This window comes from Rhamphochromis longiceps, linkage group LG1, assembly GCF_057381845.1.
Source record: "Rhamphochromis longiceps isolate RC_006_pf linkage group LG1, R_longiceps_female_GT1.1, whole genome shotgun sequence".
In the NCBI taxonomy this organism is placed as follows: domain Eukaryota; kingdom Metazoa; phylum Chordata; class Actinopteri; order Cichliformes; family Cichlidae; genus Rhamphochromis; species Rhamphochromis longiceps.
In genome coordinates, this window is record NC_140557.1 from 40,203,181 (window position 1) to 40,222,793 (window position 19,613).

The 19,613-nt window shown below is 41.8% G+C and overlaps 1 protein-coding gene across 2 annotated transcripts; it reads right to left on the minus strand.

The window, feature by feature from the left end:
• Positions 1-478: 478 nt before the first annotated feature.
• cttn (cortactin) lies at positions 479-16,754 on the minus strand. Of its 2 annotated transcripts, XM_085408906.1 has the most exons (16): positions 16,596-16,754; positions 14,409-14,517; positions 14,223-14,296; positions 13,991-14,120; positions 12,968-13,078; positions 12,451-12,505; positions 11,249-11,359; positions 10,560-10,670; positions 9,376-9,486; positions 7,964-8,074; positions 4,395-4,450; positions 4,252-4,321; positions 3,909-4,150; positions 2,968-3,091; positions 2,458-2,526; positions 479-2,284 (listed from the first exon to the last, which is right to left on the minus strand). In XM_085408906.1, the coding sequence occupies exons 2-16, from the start codon at positions 14,490-14,492 to the stop codon at positions 2,148-2,150; spliced, it is 1,596 nt and encodes a 531-aa protein (XP_085265032.1). In that variant the 5' UTR covers positions 14,493-14,517; positions 16,596-16,754; the 3' UTR covers positions 479-2,147. The 2 variants fall into 2 exon arrangements, with proteins under 2 accessions (XP_085265032.1, XP_085265023.1); XM_085408897.1 differs by lacking the exon at positions 7,964-8,074.
• Between the last annotated feature and the right edge of the window lie 2,859 nt (positions 16,755-19,613).

Below are 19,613 nucleotides of genomic sequence, written 5' to 3' on the forward strand. Positions count from 1 at the left end.
AGGCTTTTAAGTCTTTGTGATAATCTGAAACACTGGTGCACGGTCTTTTCAGTGTGCAAAAAAATAAATAAATGTGATAAATGAAACTAAAATCTATTAGCAATCATATACATGTCCACACTTTGAAACATAAAAATGTAAGCAAATTGGAGATGAACGAACTCTGCACACACTTAACAAAATTATTTTCCAAGTTGTAAATGGAGTCCCATCTGGAAACTTAAGTTTTAATACAACCAACATTTTCCAAGAGTGTCACAAGATCAAAATAATATGTATGATACTGTAAATGATGTAACCTGTCCTTGTTTGCAGTCACAGCAGTACTGGATGCATTTGCCCAAAATAGTCTACAGATATCATGACATCACTTCAATTTGTTAAACCCCCGATAATTTTTAAATGAATGCGAGACGTTCACTTAAAAATTAACACTAACTAAAAGCCTGAGGGCAAAAAAACAAAACCATAAACAAGCTTATTTAGTTTATTTATTGAAACTAAAAAATAAAAAGAACAAGCAGGTAATAATGTGACTCAAGCAAACAGAGGTACAGATAATACATTTAAAAAGGTCACTTTTTTAATTATAAAACCCAGAAGATGAATAAACGAAGAAACTCTCACACGCACGCACACACCTGTGGAAGCTACACTACTGCACTCCACAGACGAGCAGTTTGTCCAGCCTGCTGCCTGTTGGGAATTATTCATGTTTGGAGAACAGACTGAAGCCCTGTCCCTCAACATCAGCTGGATACATTTCCACAGGTCATCGTCACTGCCGACAACGAGAGGTCGCACGCACCGCTGGGTCATAGCGAAGGATGTCAGTTAGGCTCCAGAGCAGTCATCACAAAGCTTCACGTGTATATCAACATGACGCACAAAAACCTCCAAGCATTCCCAGCGACAAGAAAAGAAACCCTATAAAAGTCCTGTCCACCTCCACAGAAGAACACAGTGACGGAACAAAAACCCTGCTTTTATATCTAGGACTTCTTTCAAGCATTATAAAGTATGAGCTCTATGTACATGATTCAAAGCATGAAGTCTATGATTCAGCACTGCAGAATAGAATTCAAATAACACTGTGTCTTTATCTGGTGATTCACCCAAGTAGCACAAATGAATCTCTGGTGTTGTTGGCCCTGTGATTCTGAGAACAACTTAATAAAGGTAAGTTTTCTCCAACAGACACAAAAAGACTTATTCGTACTACACGAAGCTCTAAACCATCCTCAGATTTCATCAGCGTGCACAGTTACAGTTGGAAGGGGGGTTTGGACTCCTGTGCAACACCGCAAACTACAAACACCAAGAAGCAAATGGGATCATTGGGTCATTGGACTGGACAGAATATAACCATTAATATACATGATAATCCAAAGAGGAAGGGAGATTTGTTTCACTTCAAACTTCTCCTGCTTAAATTAAGGTTGAGCTACTACACAGTGAGCACCCTGAGCTCTGTGCACATCGTTTCAGATGTTATAAGCTCGATTTAGCCATTTCTCTGCTCTTTGGTGAGACTGAGAGTACTCTTCATGATGCAATCACTGCATTTCCTCACACCAACTCCTCCAGCTGCTTTTAAGGCTGGAAGATGTTGCTGGAGGGGGAACCATCTGCAGGCCACAGGACCGGGGGGAGAATAATTAGCCAATAATTATTCACTGACATACGGAGAAGCAACAATGCCTGATCAACACCTTGTGAAGCTGAACATGAAAAAAAAAAATATTGAAAGCTGCAAAATGCAAGCTGGGACTGCATGACTGGTGTTAAAAAGTGAAATCAGCTCAGTCTCCAAATAAACTATTGGTTGCATCTTGTAGCTTTAACTCCTGCTAAACAGAGGTGCAAAGCTTTGTGCCGCGTTAAGCAGAGTATTCAGTCAGATAACCGGTTCTCCATTTTGTCTCCGATTTAAAAATAACTGAATAGATAGGAGAGAAGAAGAAGAAAAGCTGTGAGGAGCTCAGACATCTAGCATTGTGTCGGAACACTAAGATGACGCGAAGAGAGGGAGGGAAAAAGTAAAAAAGAGAAGAAAAAAAAAAGACCCAGGTGTGAGAAGGACAGTATCTGAAAACGTCTCCCTCCCCTTTTTTGCAAAAGCACGGGGAGACGGGTCATCATCGTCATCACTGCCGAACCTCCACATAGTTGGCTGGGAAAAGGCCGTAAGCACCTCTGCACACGCCTCGCCACCAGCCCTCGTCGATCATCTCAATGTTGGTGATGATGTCGTCGGGGTCAAACGAAATTTCGTCGTCGCCCGCTGAAATGGGAAGACATTCATGAAGAAGGAGCTCTAAATGTCTCAAGAGCTTACTGTTGATATGATAATGGTCAAAAACAAAAAAAACTGATCCTCTAAATAATTTCATCCAGGATCTAAAGTGCACTTTGATTCTTCTATAAAGGACATACACATATATACATAAACTCTACCTGCTTGATAGTCATATAGGGCCACGGCTGTCACCCCAAGGTCCTCCCCGTAGTCGTACTGCTGCGTGTCTGCAATTGAACAGTAGTTTAAATAAAAGCTTACAGAGCAATCAGGTGGTTCTACACTACAAGGAACTCTAACCTACAGATTAACAAAGACATGACGGTGCTATAAATGTTGTTTTTTCAACTAATTCCTTATTCACACAAATCTTTCTGTTTAATACTGTTTTAAAACAAAGTGTCATTTTCTACCTTTAGACAATAAAATAAAACAAAAAAACAATTACATAGCAAACAGCAGTTTGTCAGATGAAATGTAAGTAAAAGAATCATGAGTGTAACAGGTTTTAGTCCCTTCTTGGCTCCTGTGTCCAAAGTAGAAAGCTACACTGCATTAATGCCGTCCTGTAATGCAGTGTAAGCATTCCTGTGTGAATGCCAGAGGGGAAAAGCCACCAATAACACAACAATAATAATAATTAAAATAAATAAAATAAAGAGCTTCACCTTCTGCTGCAGACTCCTTGGGGTTCTGGTACAGATCATCGTGCGGTGTGTAGTGGCTCTGTGGCTCTGCCTCATACAGCTGCCCTCCATTCTCAGCGGTGTCGTAGGCCTCCTCCTCCATGTTCTAACACAGTAAACACAGCATGTTAAAGACTGCAGCACTCATGTTAGAGAGAGCGCGCTGATTTGGAGAGCTAGCTTATACTATTGCCAAACTATACTGTAATAGTATTAGTAAGGTTTACCAGACACAGTAGCGTCTGAAACAACTCCAGTCCCAACAAGTTACAGTTTCTCCTGATCAAATTAGGTTTTTATATGTTAAAAAAAACAAGACCTGAAGACAATGTTTTAAAGTTTGGTGTCATGTATACTACATACATGCATCCAAGCTTTTCCTGGATAATAACACGATGATGATGATGATGATAACAATAATAATCCACTGTTGGTCTAAAACACAGCAGTGCCACAAAGAGTGATGCAAAAGTGTCTGTGTGTTGATGGGCGATCGTGGCTCAAGAGTTGGGAGTTCGCCTTGTAATCGGAAGGTTGCCAGTTCGAGCTTGGACAGTCTCGGTCGTTGTGTCCTTGGGCGAGACACTTCACACGTTGCCTACTGGTGGTGGTCAGAGGGCCCAGTGATGCCAGGGTCCTCTGTCAGTGCGCCCCAGGGTGGCTGTGGCTACAATGTAGCTGCCATCACCAGTCTGTGTGTGTGAATGTGTGGATGACTGGATGCTTTGGGGTCCTTAGGGACTAGTAAAGCACTATACAAATCCAGGCCATTTATGTGCTGAGTTCTCTTCCTGGGAAACAGTCTTTGTATAAAAACTTTGCAATCGCAATCAAGTCCTGTAAAAAACATTCTTTGCGTCATGGGCAGCGTCACAGTGAGCTTTAGGCCTAAACCTAAGCATTCAAAAATCACTACGACTCACCCCGTGGCTTCTACCTGGTTGAACCGCTGGAGTCGGGCTTGGGGTCGGACTGGGACTTGCAGCAGGGACAGGAGACGGGGCTTTGGCAGTCTCTTCAATTTGGCGGCGCGCTGCCTCCTGCTCTTGCTGCTCCTTGGCCTGACGACGCAGCCGCTCCTCCTCAGCCCTCTTTCTGTCCTCCTCCTCTTTCTGCTTGGCGATGTTCTCAAAGCGGGCCTTGATGCTTCCTGTGCTGCTGGCACCTGATGAGAACGATTGGGAACGGGGAGGAAACAAAGTGACGTCGACTACCTAGTTTCCTCAAGTTGTGACTAACAGACGGCTGATGATGAACGATGCTCACCGGCCTCCACAGGTTTGGTTTTCTGGTAAGCTGGAGTCAGCTTCTCCACATCCTCGAATGTGCTCGCGCTCTGCTCAATGTCAGACGTAACATGTAAGACAAGGCCCTCTACAGAAAAGTACACACAAACACGGAGTCCTTACCTTATCCATGCGATCATTCTGGACACCAAACTTCCCTCCAAAGCCTTTAGAATAATCTGGCAACAAAGAGGAGAAAAAGTGAATGTTACTTTGTGTCTAAGGACTCAACCACAATGTGCATCACCAGAGCCTGTGCTCCAGAGGAGAGCTGAAACGCACTCTCTGGTCCGAGTTCAGCTGAAGCACACTGTAGGTTGACTGGGCCGACTGAAGATGTGCAAGAATCAAAGAAGCAGGAGGAAAACGAAACGGGCTGACAGGAGAATGCTGACACAAGTAAACATTTGTTCATGCGGCCAACTCAGCTTAATCTCTGCAATGAAGAAGAGCTGTGTCCGTGCAACAATAGCAGGAAGCCTTCGTTTTAAAGAATAAATCAGAAATATGCAGTGTGGTCATACAGAATCATGCACAAAATATATGCATAAGCAAAACAAACAGCATCACGGCAGTGCCACAAACAGCCAGGGGTGGTGAACAGGGAAGGCCGAGGCGATATGATAGCTGCTTTCAAGTTATTCACGGGAACTGCCCCCTAATTGGCCCTTTGGACATTTTGTTTGCTGCGTTTATGGTTTCACTGCCTTTTACGTGGAATTTGCTGATATGATTGACAGAAGCAGTCTGCTGTTCGTCCCCCTGACAGACATCCTCGTAGGGTCGTTCCTGCAGCTGGATAAAAGATCCAGGCTGCAAACCACACAGTAGGGCTGGGCCATATCATACCGTCCATGGTAATACCGGTATAATATTGGGCAACGATAAGAAAATGAGATATCGCAATAGAATATGGGTAAACACGCATGCGCAGTGCCTTTGTTTTAATACGCACATGGTGGAAAAAGCATTTCGGCGACGGAGAACGAGGAGGGTGAAAGCAGATTGTAGAATGAAACGGATGAACCAGAACTGGTTTGTAAAATGCTGCAGCTTCAGTGGTGTGGAACTGGTTTAGCTTTCGTCCGTCAGATACACAACAAAGCACTATTTTTGGTAGCGCATGCTAGCAGGCCGTCGTTATTACCGTGTTGTTTGGAAAATACGGCACACTTAAAATCAATCCTTTGAATTTTCTGAAACTCGACAGAGCCCCTTATAATCCCGTGGGCCTTATGTATGAACTCTGGTTGTGTTTACTGACCTCGAAACGATTTTATGTGCACGGCGCTCGAAAATCTGTCAAATTTTTTAGTACGACTTTGCTAAGCTACGAAGCCGCACCGCTCGATGGATTGTCGGAGCATTACGGCTATCGTAGGCGGAGCGATACGTACTGTGCTTCAACATGATATCACCGTATTGTGTGTGTGTAACCTCTTTTTAAGTGTTGTGGATATTATACATGGTTATGCTGAGGATATGTCGGCCAGTTTCCACTGGAAATGCCTTTTGGTTAAACTGTCAGCGAGGAATTTGCACTGTTACATTTTTATATAACTTTAATGGACATAAAAAAAACAGCTGCTTGTTTAAGTGAAAATACATTGATGGGGTTTTTTGCACTAATAAAGTTGTGGAGTTGTAAAGTATTTTGTCTAGCGTCAATTATATCGTCAGTTATATCGTTATCGCAAATTTTCAAATGTATATCGTGATAAATATTTTTGGTCATATCGCCCTGCTCTAGCACACAGCCTACTGGGAAACTACTGTCTGTATTCATAATGCTGAATTATTAATGTGTCACACTGGGTTATAGATATACTTACTGCATAAATTGAATTTATAAATGCCAAAAATAAGCGCACTACATTTTCTGTATAAACCAGCATCTATGACAGCGTATCGTCCATGTAGTGACTGATATCACTTCATCCAAAGTGAAGGCAGTTTGCAGCTGGTAGCAGAAGCTCAAACAAACTGTCATTCAGGTGCTTTCCTGTTATGTAAAAATATAAATAAATAAATAAATAAATAAATAAATAAATAAATAAATAAATAAATAATAGGCCGGGGGCACCTGAGCAGTGCAGACTTGATGGAAAGGATTCATATTGTGAAAACTCTTTGGCCGTCTAATGGAGAGGATCCAGGCAGGCGACCAGCAGCACCACTAAGACCTGAGGCCTGTACTACAAAGTTCAACATACTCAGTATATGCATATATTATCAGGCTACAGCCACCCCAACATCAGCGATGAGGCTTAGCCGCCACATAGAGGCGGTTATCAACTTGAGTCAAGTAGTTTGAGACTCACTGTTTTCTAATGCCTCACTACAAAGAGCATTCACACACAAAGGTCTGAAGACACTGGAGGATTGGATATGAATTTACACTTGTGTTTTCTGCTCAACTGACAGGCTTTGTTGTTAAATTGTTGGTATGCTTTCTAATGCAAGACTAGTTGGTGCTAAAAAACAAAAACAACTTTATTAGGTACACCTGTTCATATCGAATCAGCCAATCACACACTAAATGCTTTAAGACATGTAGACAAGCTAGAGTCCTAACAGAGCATCGCAATGGGGAAGACTATTTACATGACTTTGAACGTGGTTCAAATGTGCCTGTCTGGCACCAGCATGGCTTTTTGGTGCTCAAATATTTCAGAAACTGCTCATTAGGGCTGGGCCATATCATACCGTTCACGGTAATACCGGTATAATGTTGGACAACGATAACAAAATGAGATATCGCGATAGAATATGGGTAAAACGCGCATGCACAGTGCCTTTGTTTTCATACGCACATGGCGTAAAGTATTTTGTCTAGTGTCAATTACATCGTTATCGCAAATTTTCAAATGTATATCATGATAAATATTTTTGGTCTTATCGCCCTGCTCTGCTGCTCATCTCCTGGGATTTCCCTGTACATCCATCTCGAGAGTTTAGAGATGTGGTCCAAAAACAAAATGAAAAAAAAAAAGTCCACTGAGCAGCAGTTCTGGGCAGAAATACTTTGAGGCCAGAGGAATGCATCATGGCGTGTATCAACAGTTCAGGGTGCTGTTAGAGTGAGGTCACAAGACTCCAATGGAGCAACTATTATCAGGAGATTCACGTAAAGGGCAGCTGGCAAATCTGACAATCGAAGCAATTCTGAAGGTAAAGCGCTTTATAAGAACCATTTACAAGAGGCCCCAACTGATTCTGGCAAGATGTGTCTAATAAACCAGCTGGTGACCGGCAGACTCACTTTAAGTGATTGTTAGTCCTAGGCGCCACTTTGGGATCACTATATCAAGGAGATCAGATAAAATTGAAAGTAAATCACTTTGCAGAACAGGCCTCTGGGGCTGGCGTGCCGGTGCCCGTTCACGGCTGTCTTGAACGCGTAACACTGCATCTTCTCACTCACCTGCACTACTGCCTACATTTGTTTGTTATAACAGTCTGATAGATTCCTCTGCCCCTCCAAGGCCTTACAATAGGATTGATGACAGTAAACTAAAAGTCTCAGTCAGTGCTGCACAGGTGGGTGTGTCACTGTGGGAGTGGGAGGGGCTTCTGTCAGAGCCAGCCAAAGAAGCTAAGAGGGAGGACTTTTCATAGGAAGGGAAGGATCAGGAGGAGCTTTGTAAAAGGGAGGGTGGGGTTGGGTGACGTGCTCAGGAAAGTATCTGTGCCTTTTTGGGACTCGTGCTTGGCCAGGTTCTCCTTGTGCTCATAGCCCAGGGCACACTGGTCCTGCCTCTCCACCTCTACCCCATACTTCCCTCCAAACCCACGCTTATAGTCTGCAACACAATATATACACATATACGGACAGACAAACATCACACACATATTACAAAATACACACCGAATACATGTAAAAGACACACATATAGCGACAATGATGCACCCACCAGGCTGCGTGCTAACAGAACAACAAAGAAAAGGCCTTCGTGTTCTTGCCCGTTCACTCAGCACTCAATGTTCGGATTCACTGCGAATGGTTTTTACAACTATGAAGAGGCTTTTCCTCTTCAGCTGGTCTGCTCCCTCGTTACCTTCGTCTTCAGTAATGTCTCCTCTGCACATTAATATTTCCTCAGTTTTAGGAGAAAGGAATATTTGTGAACTGAAATGACTTTGAAAACTGAGTAACATGACGTCTGCTACCAAAAGCTGCAGAAATGGTAAAAGCACCTCGACAAATTTGTAGCCAGGGATTATTAAGGATATGAAAACTATAGTTTAAGATAGGAACCGTGTATGATGATCCATCCAAGTAACAGATGGGAAGAGAATAAGCGAGAAGTGGAAGGAGATGATGGAAGGAGGAAGATGTTTAGAAGGACAAAGGAAGGTGGAAGAGGAAAGGATAAAAATGAAGGAGGAAAGGAACAAAGAGTAGGAGGAAGAGAAGGAAAGAAGTAGTTAATAAGAGAAAGGAGGAGTAAAGGAGAATAAGAACCAGGACACAAGAAGGAAGGAAGGAAGAGAAGAAAGAATCGAATGAAGGTTAGGGTGAGGAGGTAAAGGAGGAATAGGCCCCACAGAAACAGAACACAGCATGTGATTGATTGGAATCTTTCAGTTTAGGATAAGGACCCACTTCCCATCAAAGAAATGAAAGTATGAGAGCAGACATAAGAGTAATGTTTGAACTGCTCCCATTCATTTGCTGCATGAACATCTGATTGACAGGCCAACTTCTCTGACCATCTAGAAGTGGCTCTGCATAGAACTCACTGTGTGAATGCCTTTTAGTTTAGATTCATTTACATGCTTGTAATGTCCTGAACACAGCATCAGCTTAAGACCCGACATGCAAATATAAATCTGAGCTGTGGGTTTCGTTTCCGCTTTCTGAGCCATTTTTGCATGCTAGTTGAGGAAGTTGGCAACTTTTTAAACACCGCACTGGAGCCACAACAAAACCACATCTGAGATCGAGTACACGGCCGAGGAGGAAGTTTGGTTTCACGGTTGATTTGTGCCAAACTCAAACTTGTAAAGGTGGCCATTTTAATAAACCCTTAATTATTTCATATCGGCAGTGCATCCGTGCGAGTGTCACGCTCAAACACAGAAACCAACTCGGCACCAGTACCTTTCTGGGACTCGTGGAGCTGCAGTTTCTCCTGGTGGTCCCATCCCAGAGCCGATTTGTCCTGTCTGTCAGTCTGCACACCGAATTTGCCCCCAAAGCCCTTCACGTAGTCTGCAGGGAAACATGACACACAGACGCAGGTGTCTAAGATAAAATGTTTAATGACAATCTTGTAATGCTACTTTTAAAAAAACAACACTGCACCATTTACAAGCTACAGCAGAGAAAGTGCTTTAGTCACTTCTATCAGTGTGACACTAGTTTTTTTGTTTGACAAACTTTATATTTAAACATTATTTAACGTTTACTCATTCAATCCTAACAGCGGAGGCAGCTGCATGTTGCACATCATTCGTTCCAAACAGGAATTACAGTGAGCGGTATTAAACTCTGTCTGCTGCCCACCTATTCCAACAATGATGCTTTAAAACGCCTGACTGATTTATACCCAAACGTAGGTTACAAACACAGTCGGGGCATTGTGGAGGTCGTTTATGCATTTGATACGAGTCTTATCTGCTGTTGGCCAATGAGGCGTGACAAGCAAGCAGCTACACACAGCTGCTGTGCTGAAACTGCAAAATTACAGACAAGTCAGGACAGACATGAGGGTGTGACCTACTGAGACCCTCTGGACACAAAGCTGCTAATAACACATCAGCAGCGCGAGTTTAACAGCACGAGCTGAAAGCAAACAAAAGCCGTTTACTCTGTCGCTCGTTCTTTCACGGTAACAAGGAATCTAAGCAGTGAAAACAAGGTCACTGCACACAACAACAACTAGTATGTGATTTTTTTATAATAACAAAACTCATCCTATTATTACACCCTTCAAACTTCAGTCACAAATTATATAATAAATAATTAAAATCAGAGACAGTAACTCCCCTGTGTGAAGAATCAGCTCTGCATAGATGTCACCATCTGTGCGTCACATGCTCCACCGTTCTGACCCCAAAATTCAAATTAATGACTTTTTTTTTCAGCCAAAATTACAAAACAAGTTTGAGGCCTGTGTGACTGTTGGGTTAAACGTTTGTTTGTAATCTGACCAACACCACTTGTGTCAATAAAATAATCTGCCATCAGTTTGTTTGCACGCGCTTCAACCGTGATCAAAATAAGAGCGTCTTTTTTTTTTTTAAGAAAATAAGATGTTCACAGCGAGTGCCGACTGCTGTTACCTTTCTGGGATTCGTGCCTCTCTGTTTTGCCTTGATACTCGAAGCCCACGGCACTCTTGTCCACCTTGTCCATCTCAACGCCAAACTTGCCTCCAAAGCCCTTGGCATAATCTGCCAAAGGCCCAGGGGAGAGGAGAAAACAAAGTTCAAAACAGAAAAACTAATTTTGCTTATGCATCAAGTACGTTTAGTTTATTCAACGTATGATGTTGTCTTCTGTGTCAAGTGGAAATGTGCTTATTGAGAATGTAGACAAAAAACAAAACCCCCCTACAGATGCTGACTACCTGATGGATGTTAAGGTGTTAAACAAAAACAGCAGTCCAAATTGAAACAGCCTCCCAGCCCCAAAAAATAAAAAAAATAAACTGGAGCCATGGAATGAAAACATCGTATGTACAAAACACCATGTAAGATAACTTATAGTCTTTAATTAGAATGCATTTTGATCCAGGGCAAAAAAACAAAACAAACATGCAGCTCAAAGCAGTTAAGTTATTGTTGTGCAATCTCAAATAAGCAGGCTGAGGAATGATGGAATGAAGAAATGCAAAAACAAACATGATCTGCCAGGACCTGCAGGCTGCTGCGCAATTACAGCTCTAGTGTCTGTCTGTCTGTCTGTCTTCACTTTTGCCATCTTTCTGCAGATTAATGAGAATGCCATACGGCAGGAAACCTCGACAAACCTTTCTGGGACTCGTGTTTCTCGGTTTTGCCTTGGTAATCGAAGCCCACGGCACTCTGGTCGACTCGATCAGCCTGCACTCCGTATCGCCCCCCAAACCCTGTGGTGTAGTCTACATAGCAGAGCAAGGAGGAGGGAAGGGGCAAGGTTCAGAGATCAGGGTGAAGCAGTATGGGAGCAGTGATCGTGGAGCAGCCCAATTCCAAACTCCCTATTGACACTTCCGGGTGCTAGCCTCTGGGTCATTCCATTCAAAAAATAAAAACTTTATAAAACTTTAAATTTGGAAAAGTTTCCACTTGATCTCTGCAGAATCAGCTGAGATATTGACTTTAACAATAACTTGAGTCTATTTAATGAAACAGTCATATTACAGACTTCAAGTACATGGGAAGGTGGGCTGAAATTTGGCACCTTTGAATTTGAATATAAAAAAATAAAATATTAGAAACAAAAACAAGATTTTGGCTTCAGAGAGAGAGTTGGTGTAGAATTGATTTAGTTGCTTTTTAAAAAATAAATAAATTTAAGCAGAGCTTGAATATGCTCTGCTCATTAGTGCTGAACCCTTCGCGTAGATCGCTCCTGCATGCTGAAATGCATTCATTGAATCTACTCAAGTTATTTTGCAAAAATCAGACCAATTCTGACAAGCTCAGGTGGCTAAACACTGACATTTCATGGGATGACTCAACAGCTAAGACAGAATCACAACAGTAAAGACAAACTAACAAGATTATCATGCAATCATATCATGCTTTTTTAATTACTCATTGAGGGCCATGTACATCTTATGTACACCTACTGTAGCAACAAGGGACAGCAATAAGGAAGCATTGGAATTGGGCAGATATTCAGGACTGTGGTTCAAAGCACTGTTGAGGGAATGAGAGCAACAAAGGTTGACAGCCTGGGTAAGCAGCCTCAGCACTGAGAGCCACGAAGCCTTCCTGAGTAGCAGGATCACTGCAGTCTGTAACTGTAGTTTGTTTTGACTCTATCCCAGCACACTGGGTCTAACAAAAACGCCATTATTATGTCTCAAATTCTAGCTTTAACCTGATTTTTTTCTTTTTTATCCATCTAATCTATTACTAATGTGTCCACTGAGTAAAGCCTTAGTTCCATGTCCAGGACACTTTTGCATATCTAAAGAAGTCAAAACCAGCAGTTTTGCAAAGACATAACAAATAAGGACATCACCTTTCTGTGACGCGTGCTTCTCCGTCTTTCCAGCATACTCAAACCCAACAGCTGACTGGAAGGAGACAGGAAGAAGCAAAGCAGTTATTCTACTGATTAGACGCATTTAAAAGGTTTGCATTCGTAGCGTGCAATGTTGTCGAAGTTGTGTAAATGACATGCAAATAAGGCTGCCATGGCTGATTAAACTCAAATCTTCGTTTTTGTCATTTATGGAGAAGGTTTTGTGACACAGCATGCTTCCTTCTGAAACCTTAGGTCTGTAGTTTTACTTCCAGCCAAATGTGCATGAACACTGCTGTGCAGTAGAGCAATTACTCTTGATGTGGAGGAGATACGTTCTTTAGCAAACTTAAAAACAAAACATGACACATACAATACAATGCATCATTTCATTTTTGTAAAAAGAAGGTGTTGGGGGGCGGGGCTTCATTTTACACAGCAGGAACATTACTAATAAAAAGTGTCTAAGAAAGTGTTGTGCTACTGTTCGAATGAGGTCAGCAACAGGAAATACCTGGTCAACACGGTCAGCCTGCACTCCAAACTTCCCCCCAAAGCCCTTAGAGGTGTCAACCTGGGAGCAGTGCTTGGACAGTTTGCTCTGGTAGTCGTGTCCAACAGCAGACTGTCAAGGTACAAAGACGCAAACGTAAATGCATGTAGATATTTAAAATGCTGCATAAAGCAGAAGACTGACAACGCTAATGAAAGATGGCAAAAAACATGAAAATAGAAGGAAAACTAGGCACAGCCAACAGGAGGTGTATCGACTGTGGAACACTAACTACTGACTTAGCGCGCACACACGCACGCAGACACACACCTGCAAAAGCACGTAGCAAGCTGGCTGGTTTCAGCTACATGAAAAACCACAACTACAAGAACTACTAGTTTCAACCCTCCAAACAAAGAAACAAAATAAAACATTAACACTGTAGTACAGCTGTGCACACAAACAATGTGTTACACTTATTTTAACAAATCAGTCAGACTACTAGGAAATTGTTTCCATATTTTCATTGACTGTAACTACACGTGGTTTTCATCTTTTCATCAAATTCTACAATTTTGTCAAGTTGGAGTTGTAAAGTGAAAAAGCTCTGCAGCCTCAGACTACAGCACACTCCCTCACCTTGCCAGACGTGCTTATATTAGAATTGGTCTGTGGCGAGCATCAACCCTTAAACCCTTAACAACAATAATAATCTTTGGATGTCATGTGAAAGCAGACAGACCTGTTATGCAACAGGTAGGGTCATTCCCTGCAGTAGAATTTGCCATCTTTGTTTTCCATTTATGCACAATTTTAAGCAAGACCTATTAGAATTTGCAGTTGGGGAACACTGATCCCTACTCTTTACAATGAAAAGCAATTTCAAATGTCTTCAATGATTCACAGACAGACAAGTTCCTACAATACAAACTGTAAAGGATAGTTCATGTAATTCTTACCAATCTATAAGAAGAAAAACAAAACGACAACAAACAGAATTTGTGTGTCTTTGATCGACTGCACAGGTCTTACTGCCTCCCTCACCTTGTCCATTCGATCTTGCTGCACTCCAAATTTTCCTCCATAGCCATGCGAGGCTTTGGGCATGTTCTCCAACTCCTTCTGCTTCAGGTTGGTATGCTCCGTAGAAACAGTCTCACGCAGACGGTGTATACTACACCAAAGACAACACGGTTAGGACACACAATTTGTAGATTTCCCACAGTGCATTTATTCCCAAAAGGAGGAAAAAAACCTAAAACATTCGCATCCTTACTCTATGTGCTCCTGATGGCCTGAGCCAGCCACCGTCTTGGCTCCCCAGCGCTGCTCCTTCTCAGACACATCATTCTAGTTTTTTAAAAACAGAGTAATAATGTCAAAGCCAAGAACACTAGTGAGCAAAATAAGATTTTATTTAAGTGAACCAAGAGGAACTAGAAACAGGAGAAAATACAGGTACCTCAAAGTCGGGGTCAGTCTCCCAGTCGTCGCCTCCATCGTCTACAGACACATTGACTGACTGTCCAGCTGCTGCCTTCCACATGTTTGTGAACCGTATGCCACACACACTGAAATAAATTAAAGACAAATATTTTACACAAGTTGAAGAGGTAGAGGCGTCTGAGGACAGGCTCAAATTTGAAGCGACCTGATGGCTAAAGTTCAGGAAACAACGAAACTTAAAAATATACAGATCAACATTTCAGTCGCATCTGAGCCCACTGACATTCTGAGGCACAACTAGAGTATTATTTCAGTATTACCATTTTATTATTGTTTCCCCCACTTTTCTTCCAGAGAACATTAGTTCTATTAAGGAGCGCAAAACCTATTCCACAAAAGCTCAGTCCCAGCATACACCACCTTATTATCAGATATGCAGATATCAGTCTGCAGGGCATCACTGATGCACATTTATCTCTGCATGCTCTGCAGAAAGTAAATTTATAACTTGTAAGTATTTTCTAACACCTTTCTGCAGTAAAAGGTTTGGGATTTAAGCTTTTTTACTTTTACATTGAAAATACGCTAACGTCAAAAGAGCTTGATGTGGCGAATCCAGAAATCTGGATCCTCACATGAGCTTAAGTTGGACTTGTGAATAAATGTTAGTAATAAATTAGGACTGTGGCCTTTACCATACATGTTGTCATTTTACTTGACAATTACTTTTCATCTGATTCAATCAAATTCTTTTATCACTTAGCTGTAAATTCAGGTAAATGCCCTTTCCATAATTCCATAAGGATATTTAATTTAAGTGGGTGGATGTGCCAAATTTTCTTGTCGGAGTAACTGAAACAAACCACCAAGCAACAACTGAAAAGCAGTAAAACAAACAAAAAAAAATTCTTATAAACTTGCTTTTCTTTGGAACTTGAACAGTATGTTTGCTCTGCAATTCAATTTTTCTGTGTTTACCCAAAAAGACATAACAGTGGAATTTATGTTGTTTTTATCCAATGATGACAAAAAAATTATTTGTATTTAAATCAAACTAAAGAAAAGCCCAAGTATGCAATCGATGCTGTTTTTTGGAGGTTTTGTGTAAGTTCTGAGTTAATAAATGATCAAATCGATCGACTCATCAACTAGTCTGACAAAAGCTGCATTGATTACTTATAACTACGTAAAAGTAGCTGCACATAAGATCCATGTTAAGCTTAAATGCATTTCTCTATTTCAGCATTGACTGAATACAAATTAATGACTGCTGGTACAACGAAGCAAGACACCCGACTACACCAAGTCCTCTACGCTTATATAAAGTGGACGATTAACAATCTGTAAATTCGCTTATGACATGCGGCCTGTGATCGCGCATCTGTTAGGAACAAACGCTTTCTGTGGCAGTCCCCACTCCTGACTCAGCACCATGTGGGCAATCAGCATCTGTGTTCAATCAGAGGCTGCGGGAGACGTGGCTCCATTCATCTCAGTACAGAGAACAGAGGGAAGGCATCGGGACCAGGAAACTGTAACCTGGCAAGTCCCTACACCAAATGTGTGATTTGTGTCCCACAACACAACCACACCCATCTGCTGCTCACATCGAGCTGCTACTCTCCTTGACCAGGCCTGAGACACGAAAGTCCACTTAGGTGTGACTGTGGTGCAAATAAAATGCAGATAACAGGGAGCAGTTGGCACAGTTGACTATTCCAGTCCACATAGGAAATTTCCCTGAAGCTCTCTGTGACATTGACCTTAATGGTTTTCCTTGCCTCGGTAAAGTAGGCCAGACTTCATTTGTCAGGACTCAAACATGAACCCGTTTTTGCCATAAAAACGGGTAATGAAATTATGTGGCGTGTTTCTGCTGATGGTCTCAACGGGAACACTGACACAACTGTCAGTGATTCAGGCTTTAATTACGGTTTGAACCGGGACACAGGCTATGGAATAAGATGTACACCTCATCAATGCTTACTGACACACGACGAATCAAAGTTAGATGTCCAAGAGCGGTAAGAAAACTATAAATTACTTAAATAACTGGAAATTGTGTCAGTCTAGCTGTGGTATTTCCTGTTCCAGTTTCCAGCTAGCTGGCTGGCTAAAGCTAACATGCCTTCTGGAATGATGAAGCGCTTCGGCTCGCGCGGACACGTTAACGTGCTCCACCGAAATAATAGTTCATGCTCACCGTTTGCTACAAAGCTAGCTCCGAACAATTGAGTGTTAAAACTCCTCCGGTAGGATATGGTCCTGTCGCAGCTGTAGCTTCGACGGAGAAGCGTTTGTGGATCAGCTCGCGCTCCCTCTTATCTATCCGCGCGACTCTTCCGGCTCTCCCAGTATCCCGTCCTGTTCGCCACAGCGTCAACGTCACAAGAGGGCGTTGCGCGACCTGTTCGTGGTTTTCTAAATGGAATTTAGTGGAAAAACAGATTTCTTCTAATGCTGCAGCTTAATAAAGCCGCAGGGAACTGGTGTTTTCATTTTGTTAACATGGGAATGTATCCAATAAAATCAGTGCTAGGATACGAAATTACGAAGAGCCTGCCTGGATTTGCCTCACATTTATACAGCACTTTAGACTTAAAGTCACATTTTAACTATACCTTCATCATTTGTGCCTACAGTCACCCCAAAGACGCATTTTAAGTCAGGAAAAACACTATAAGCCTGCTTTGAGTCCCGCTGTTTGTCCAAAATTAATAAAACGACTGTGCTTTGATAACAAACAAACTTATAGCAACCGAGTAATTATTGCTGGTTCATTGCTCTCTTTGTCATGGATTTTCTCACACACATCTATAATATTCTGTAGTAGATGCTGTGTTTGTGCAGAAAATGTCTTCCCACGTTACTTTTCACGGTTTACTGATTTTTCTGATGGACATCGAGCACAGAGATGGGCTCAGGAGCCTCAGGTTGAACACCCTTGGACTAGAGGGAACCCAACCATAAACCTTTGGTCGTGGTTTACTTTTTTGAAACGAAAGTTAGCCCTTCTTCAGTAACTACGTTGATTTTCTACTGTTTGGTTATCACAACTTTCTCAACAATTTACTGAAATTATTTGTGCAAATTATTCGTTTTTATTCTTGTCACATCTATAAATAGATCTTATTTAGAGAGAAAAAATCCTTCCAAACAATTTTGAATTTGATTATGTCCTTTGATTTTTCTTTTTCTTTTTTTTTGAATTTCTCTGAGCACTGCATGTTCGGACTTTTGGGGTGCATTTGCTGGGATGTTCACTCCTGATGCATGAATGTTTTCCACTTTCTCATTTTAGAATGTTGGTTTTCAAGTTTTTTGGAAAACTTGAAAACCCCAGAGAATCCCCGGGACGGCGGGGATTCTCTGGCTGGCTGGAGCAGCGTCTAATAACCAACTGGCAAAATAAAACAAAATAAAAACAAAACAACAAACACAAAAACACCAGACATCATGATACAGACTTATAATTTGCACCGATGTTTTTTCTAAATTTTTTCTAAATTCTATACATGAAAAGTGAACCAACCAACCAACCAGGCTGCTTCCAAATAGAGCACATTTCATTCATAATGATGTAAATCCAAGCCCATTATGTATTCATGATTTGAATCCTGGGTTGTGCGAAATCCAAGAAATGCACCCTAGACAAAGCGAGTCTGTGAACTAAGGTGTAGGTCTGTTAGGTTATGTTGTGGTGATCCTCGATATGGGGGATTTGTGTTCATACTGGAGTGCAAAATTAAAACCAATGGAAGATGAACAAGAAAAGTTCAAAGCCATCAGGTGCTCAGTTTAGAAAAAATAGAAAAGAAGAGGAGGAGAAATGAGCAAAAGATGCAGGTAAGCAGATGTGTCATTGGATAATGGCAGGTCAGAGGGAGTGTTCGCCCAGGGCGCCAAACAGGCTAGGACCGCCACTGCTCCACATGAACAGCATTCGACATCTACTAGTAGCTCTTGTGACCCCAGTTGTTCATTCATCTGAGGAGGATCTTATTCCATTCCTTGAAATGGATGAGGACTTTCTTTTGTGTTCATGTTGAAAGTGTTTTAGTGCAATGGAGATGAGTGGAAGCTGTTGACTGACTGCTCAAACAAGAGCCTAAAATGTGTCCTATGGTGTAATAGCAATTGGCATCTGGGACAACTGGTCATTCTGTCCAGTTAAAAGAAACCGGTGAAAATATGCTAACTGTGCTGGAGAAGCTGAAATACACTGAGCATAAATTCACCATATGTGAAAAAACCCCACCAATTTGCATTTTGTGATAAAACTGAATAAACTTTGAACTCACTGTCAACGTTTCCTCTAAGCTGCGCGCGTGCGCAATTGCGCACTGCTGGCACGGTCTCTGCGCACAGAAAATCTGCGTTGCGCACAAAAAAAAATCGAACCTGAATTGAAATTAAAATGAAAACTTTAACAATTCTGTTTTGCAGTGTGAGTCAGTAAGTGACTGGCTGCTCCCGTATGGGATCAGAACGATGGCACCTTATCCCATAGTCCAGCCAATGATGCGATTCACATTCGCATATACGCAGCTAATCAGCTTCTTTGTCAGGCTATGACAGCATCCTTATGTGCCGACACCGGTGTTTAGCGAGCAAAGCAGCGCGGCTGATAAGATAAGATAAGATAAGATAAGATAAGATAAGATAACCTTTATTAGTCCCACACGTGGGAAATTTGTTTTGTCACAGCAGGAAGTGGACAGTGCAAAAGTTATGAGGCAAAAATTAGAATACAATAAGAATAAATACAGTACACAACTGTACAGAATAGAATAAAATAAAATACTATATACAGTAGAATAAAATAAAATAAATATACAATAAGATAAAAATAGAATACAAATACAAATACTATATACAACTGAGTAAAAATACAACGATGACAGAAAGGATTATTGCACTTAGTATTATTGCACATGTATGGATGTGTGTGCTTGATCAGTTAAAGTCTTTATTATGGAGTCTGACAGCAGTGGGGAGGAAAGACCTGCGAAATCTCTCCGTCCCACACCGTGGGTGCCGCAGTCTCCCACTGAAGGAGCTGCTCAGTGCTGTCACAGTCTGCTGCATGGGGTGGGAGATGTTGTCCATCAGGGATGACAGCTTAGCCGCCGTTCTCCTGTCACTCACCACCTCCACTGGGTCCAGAGGGCATCCTAGAACAGAGCTGGCCCTTCGGATCACCCTGTTCAGTCTCTTCCTG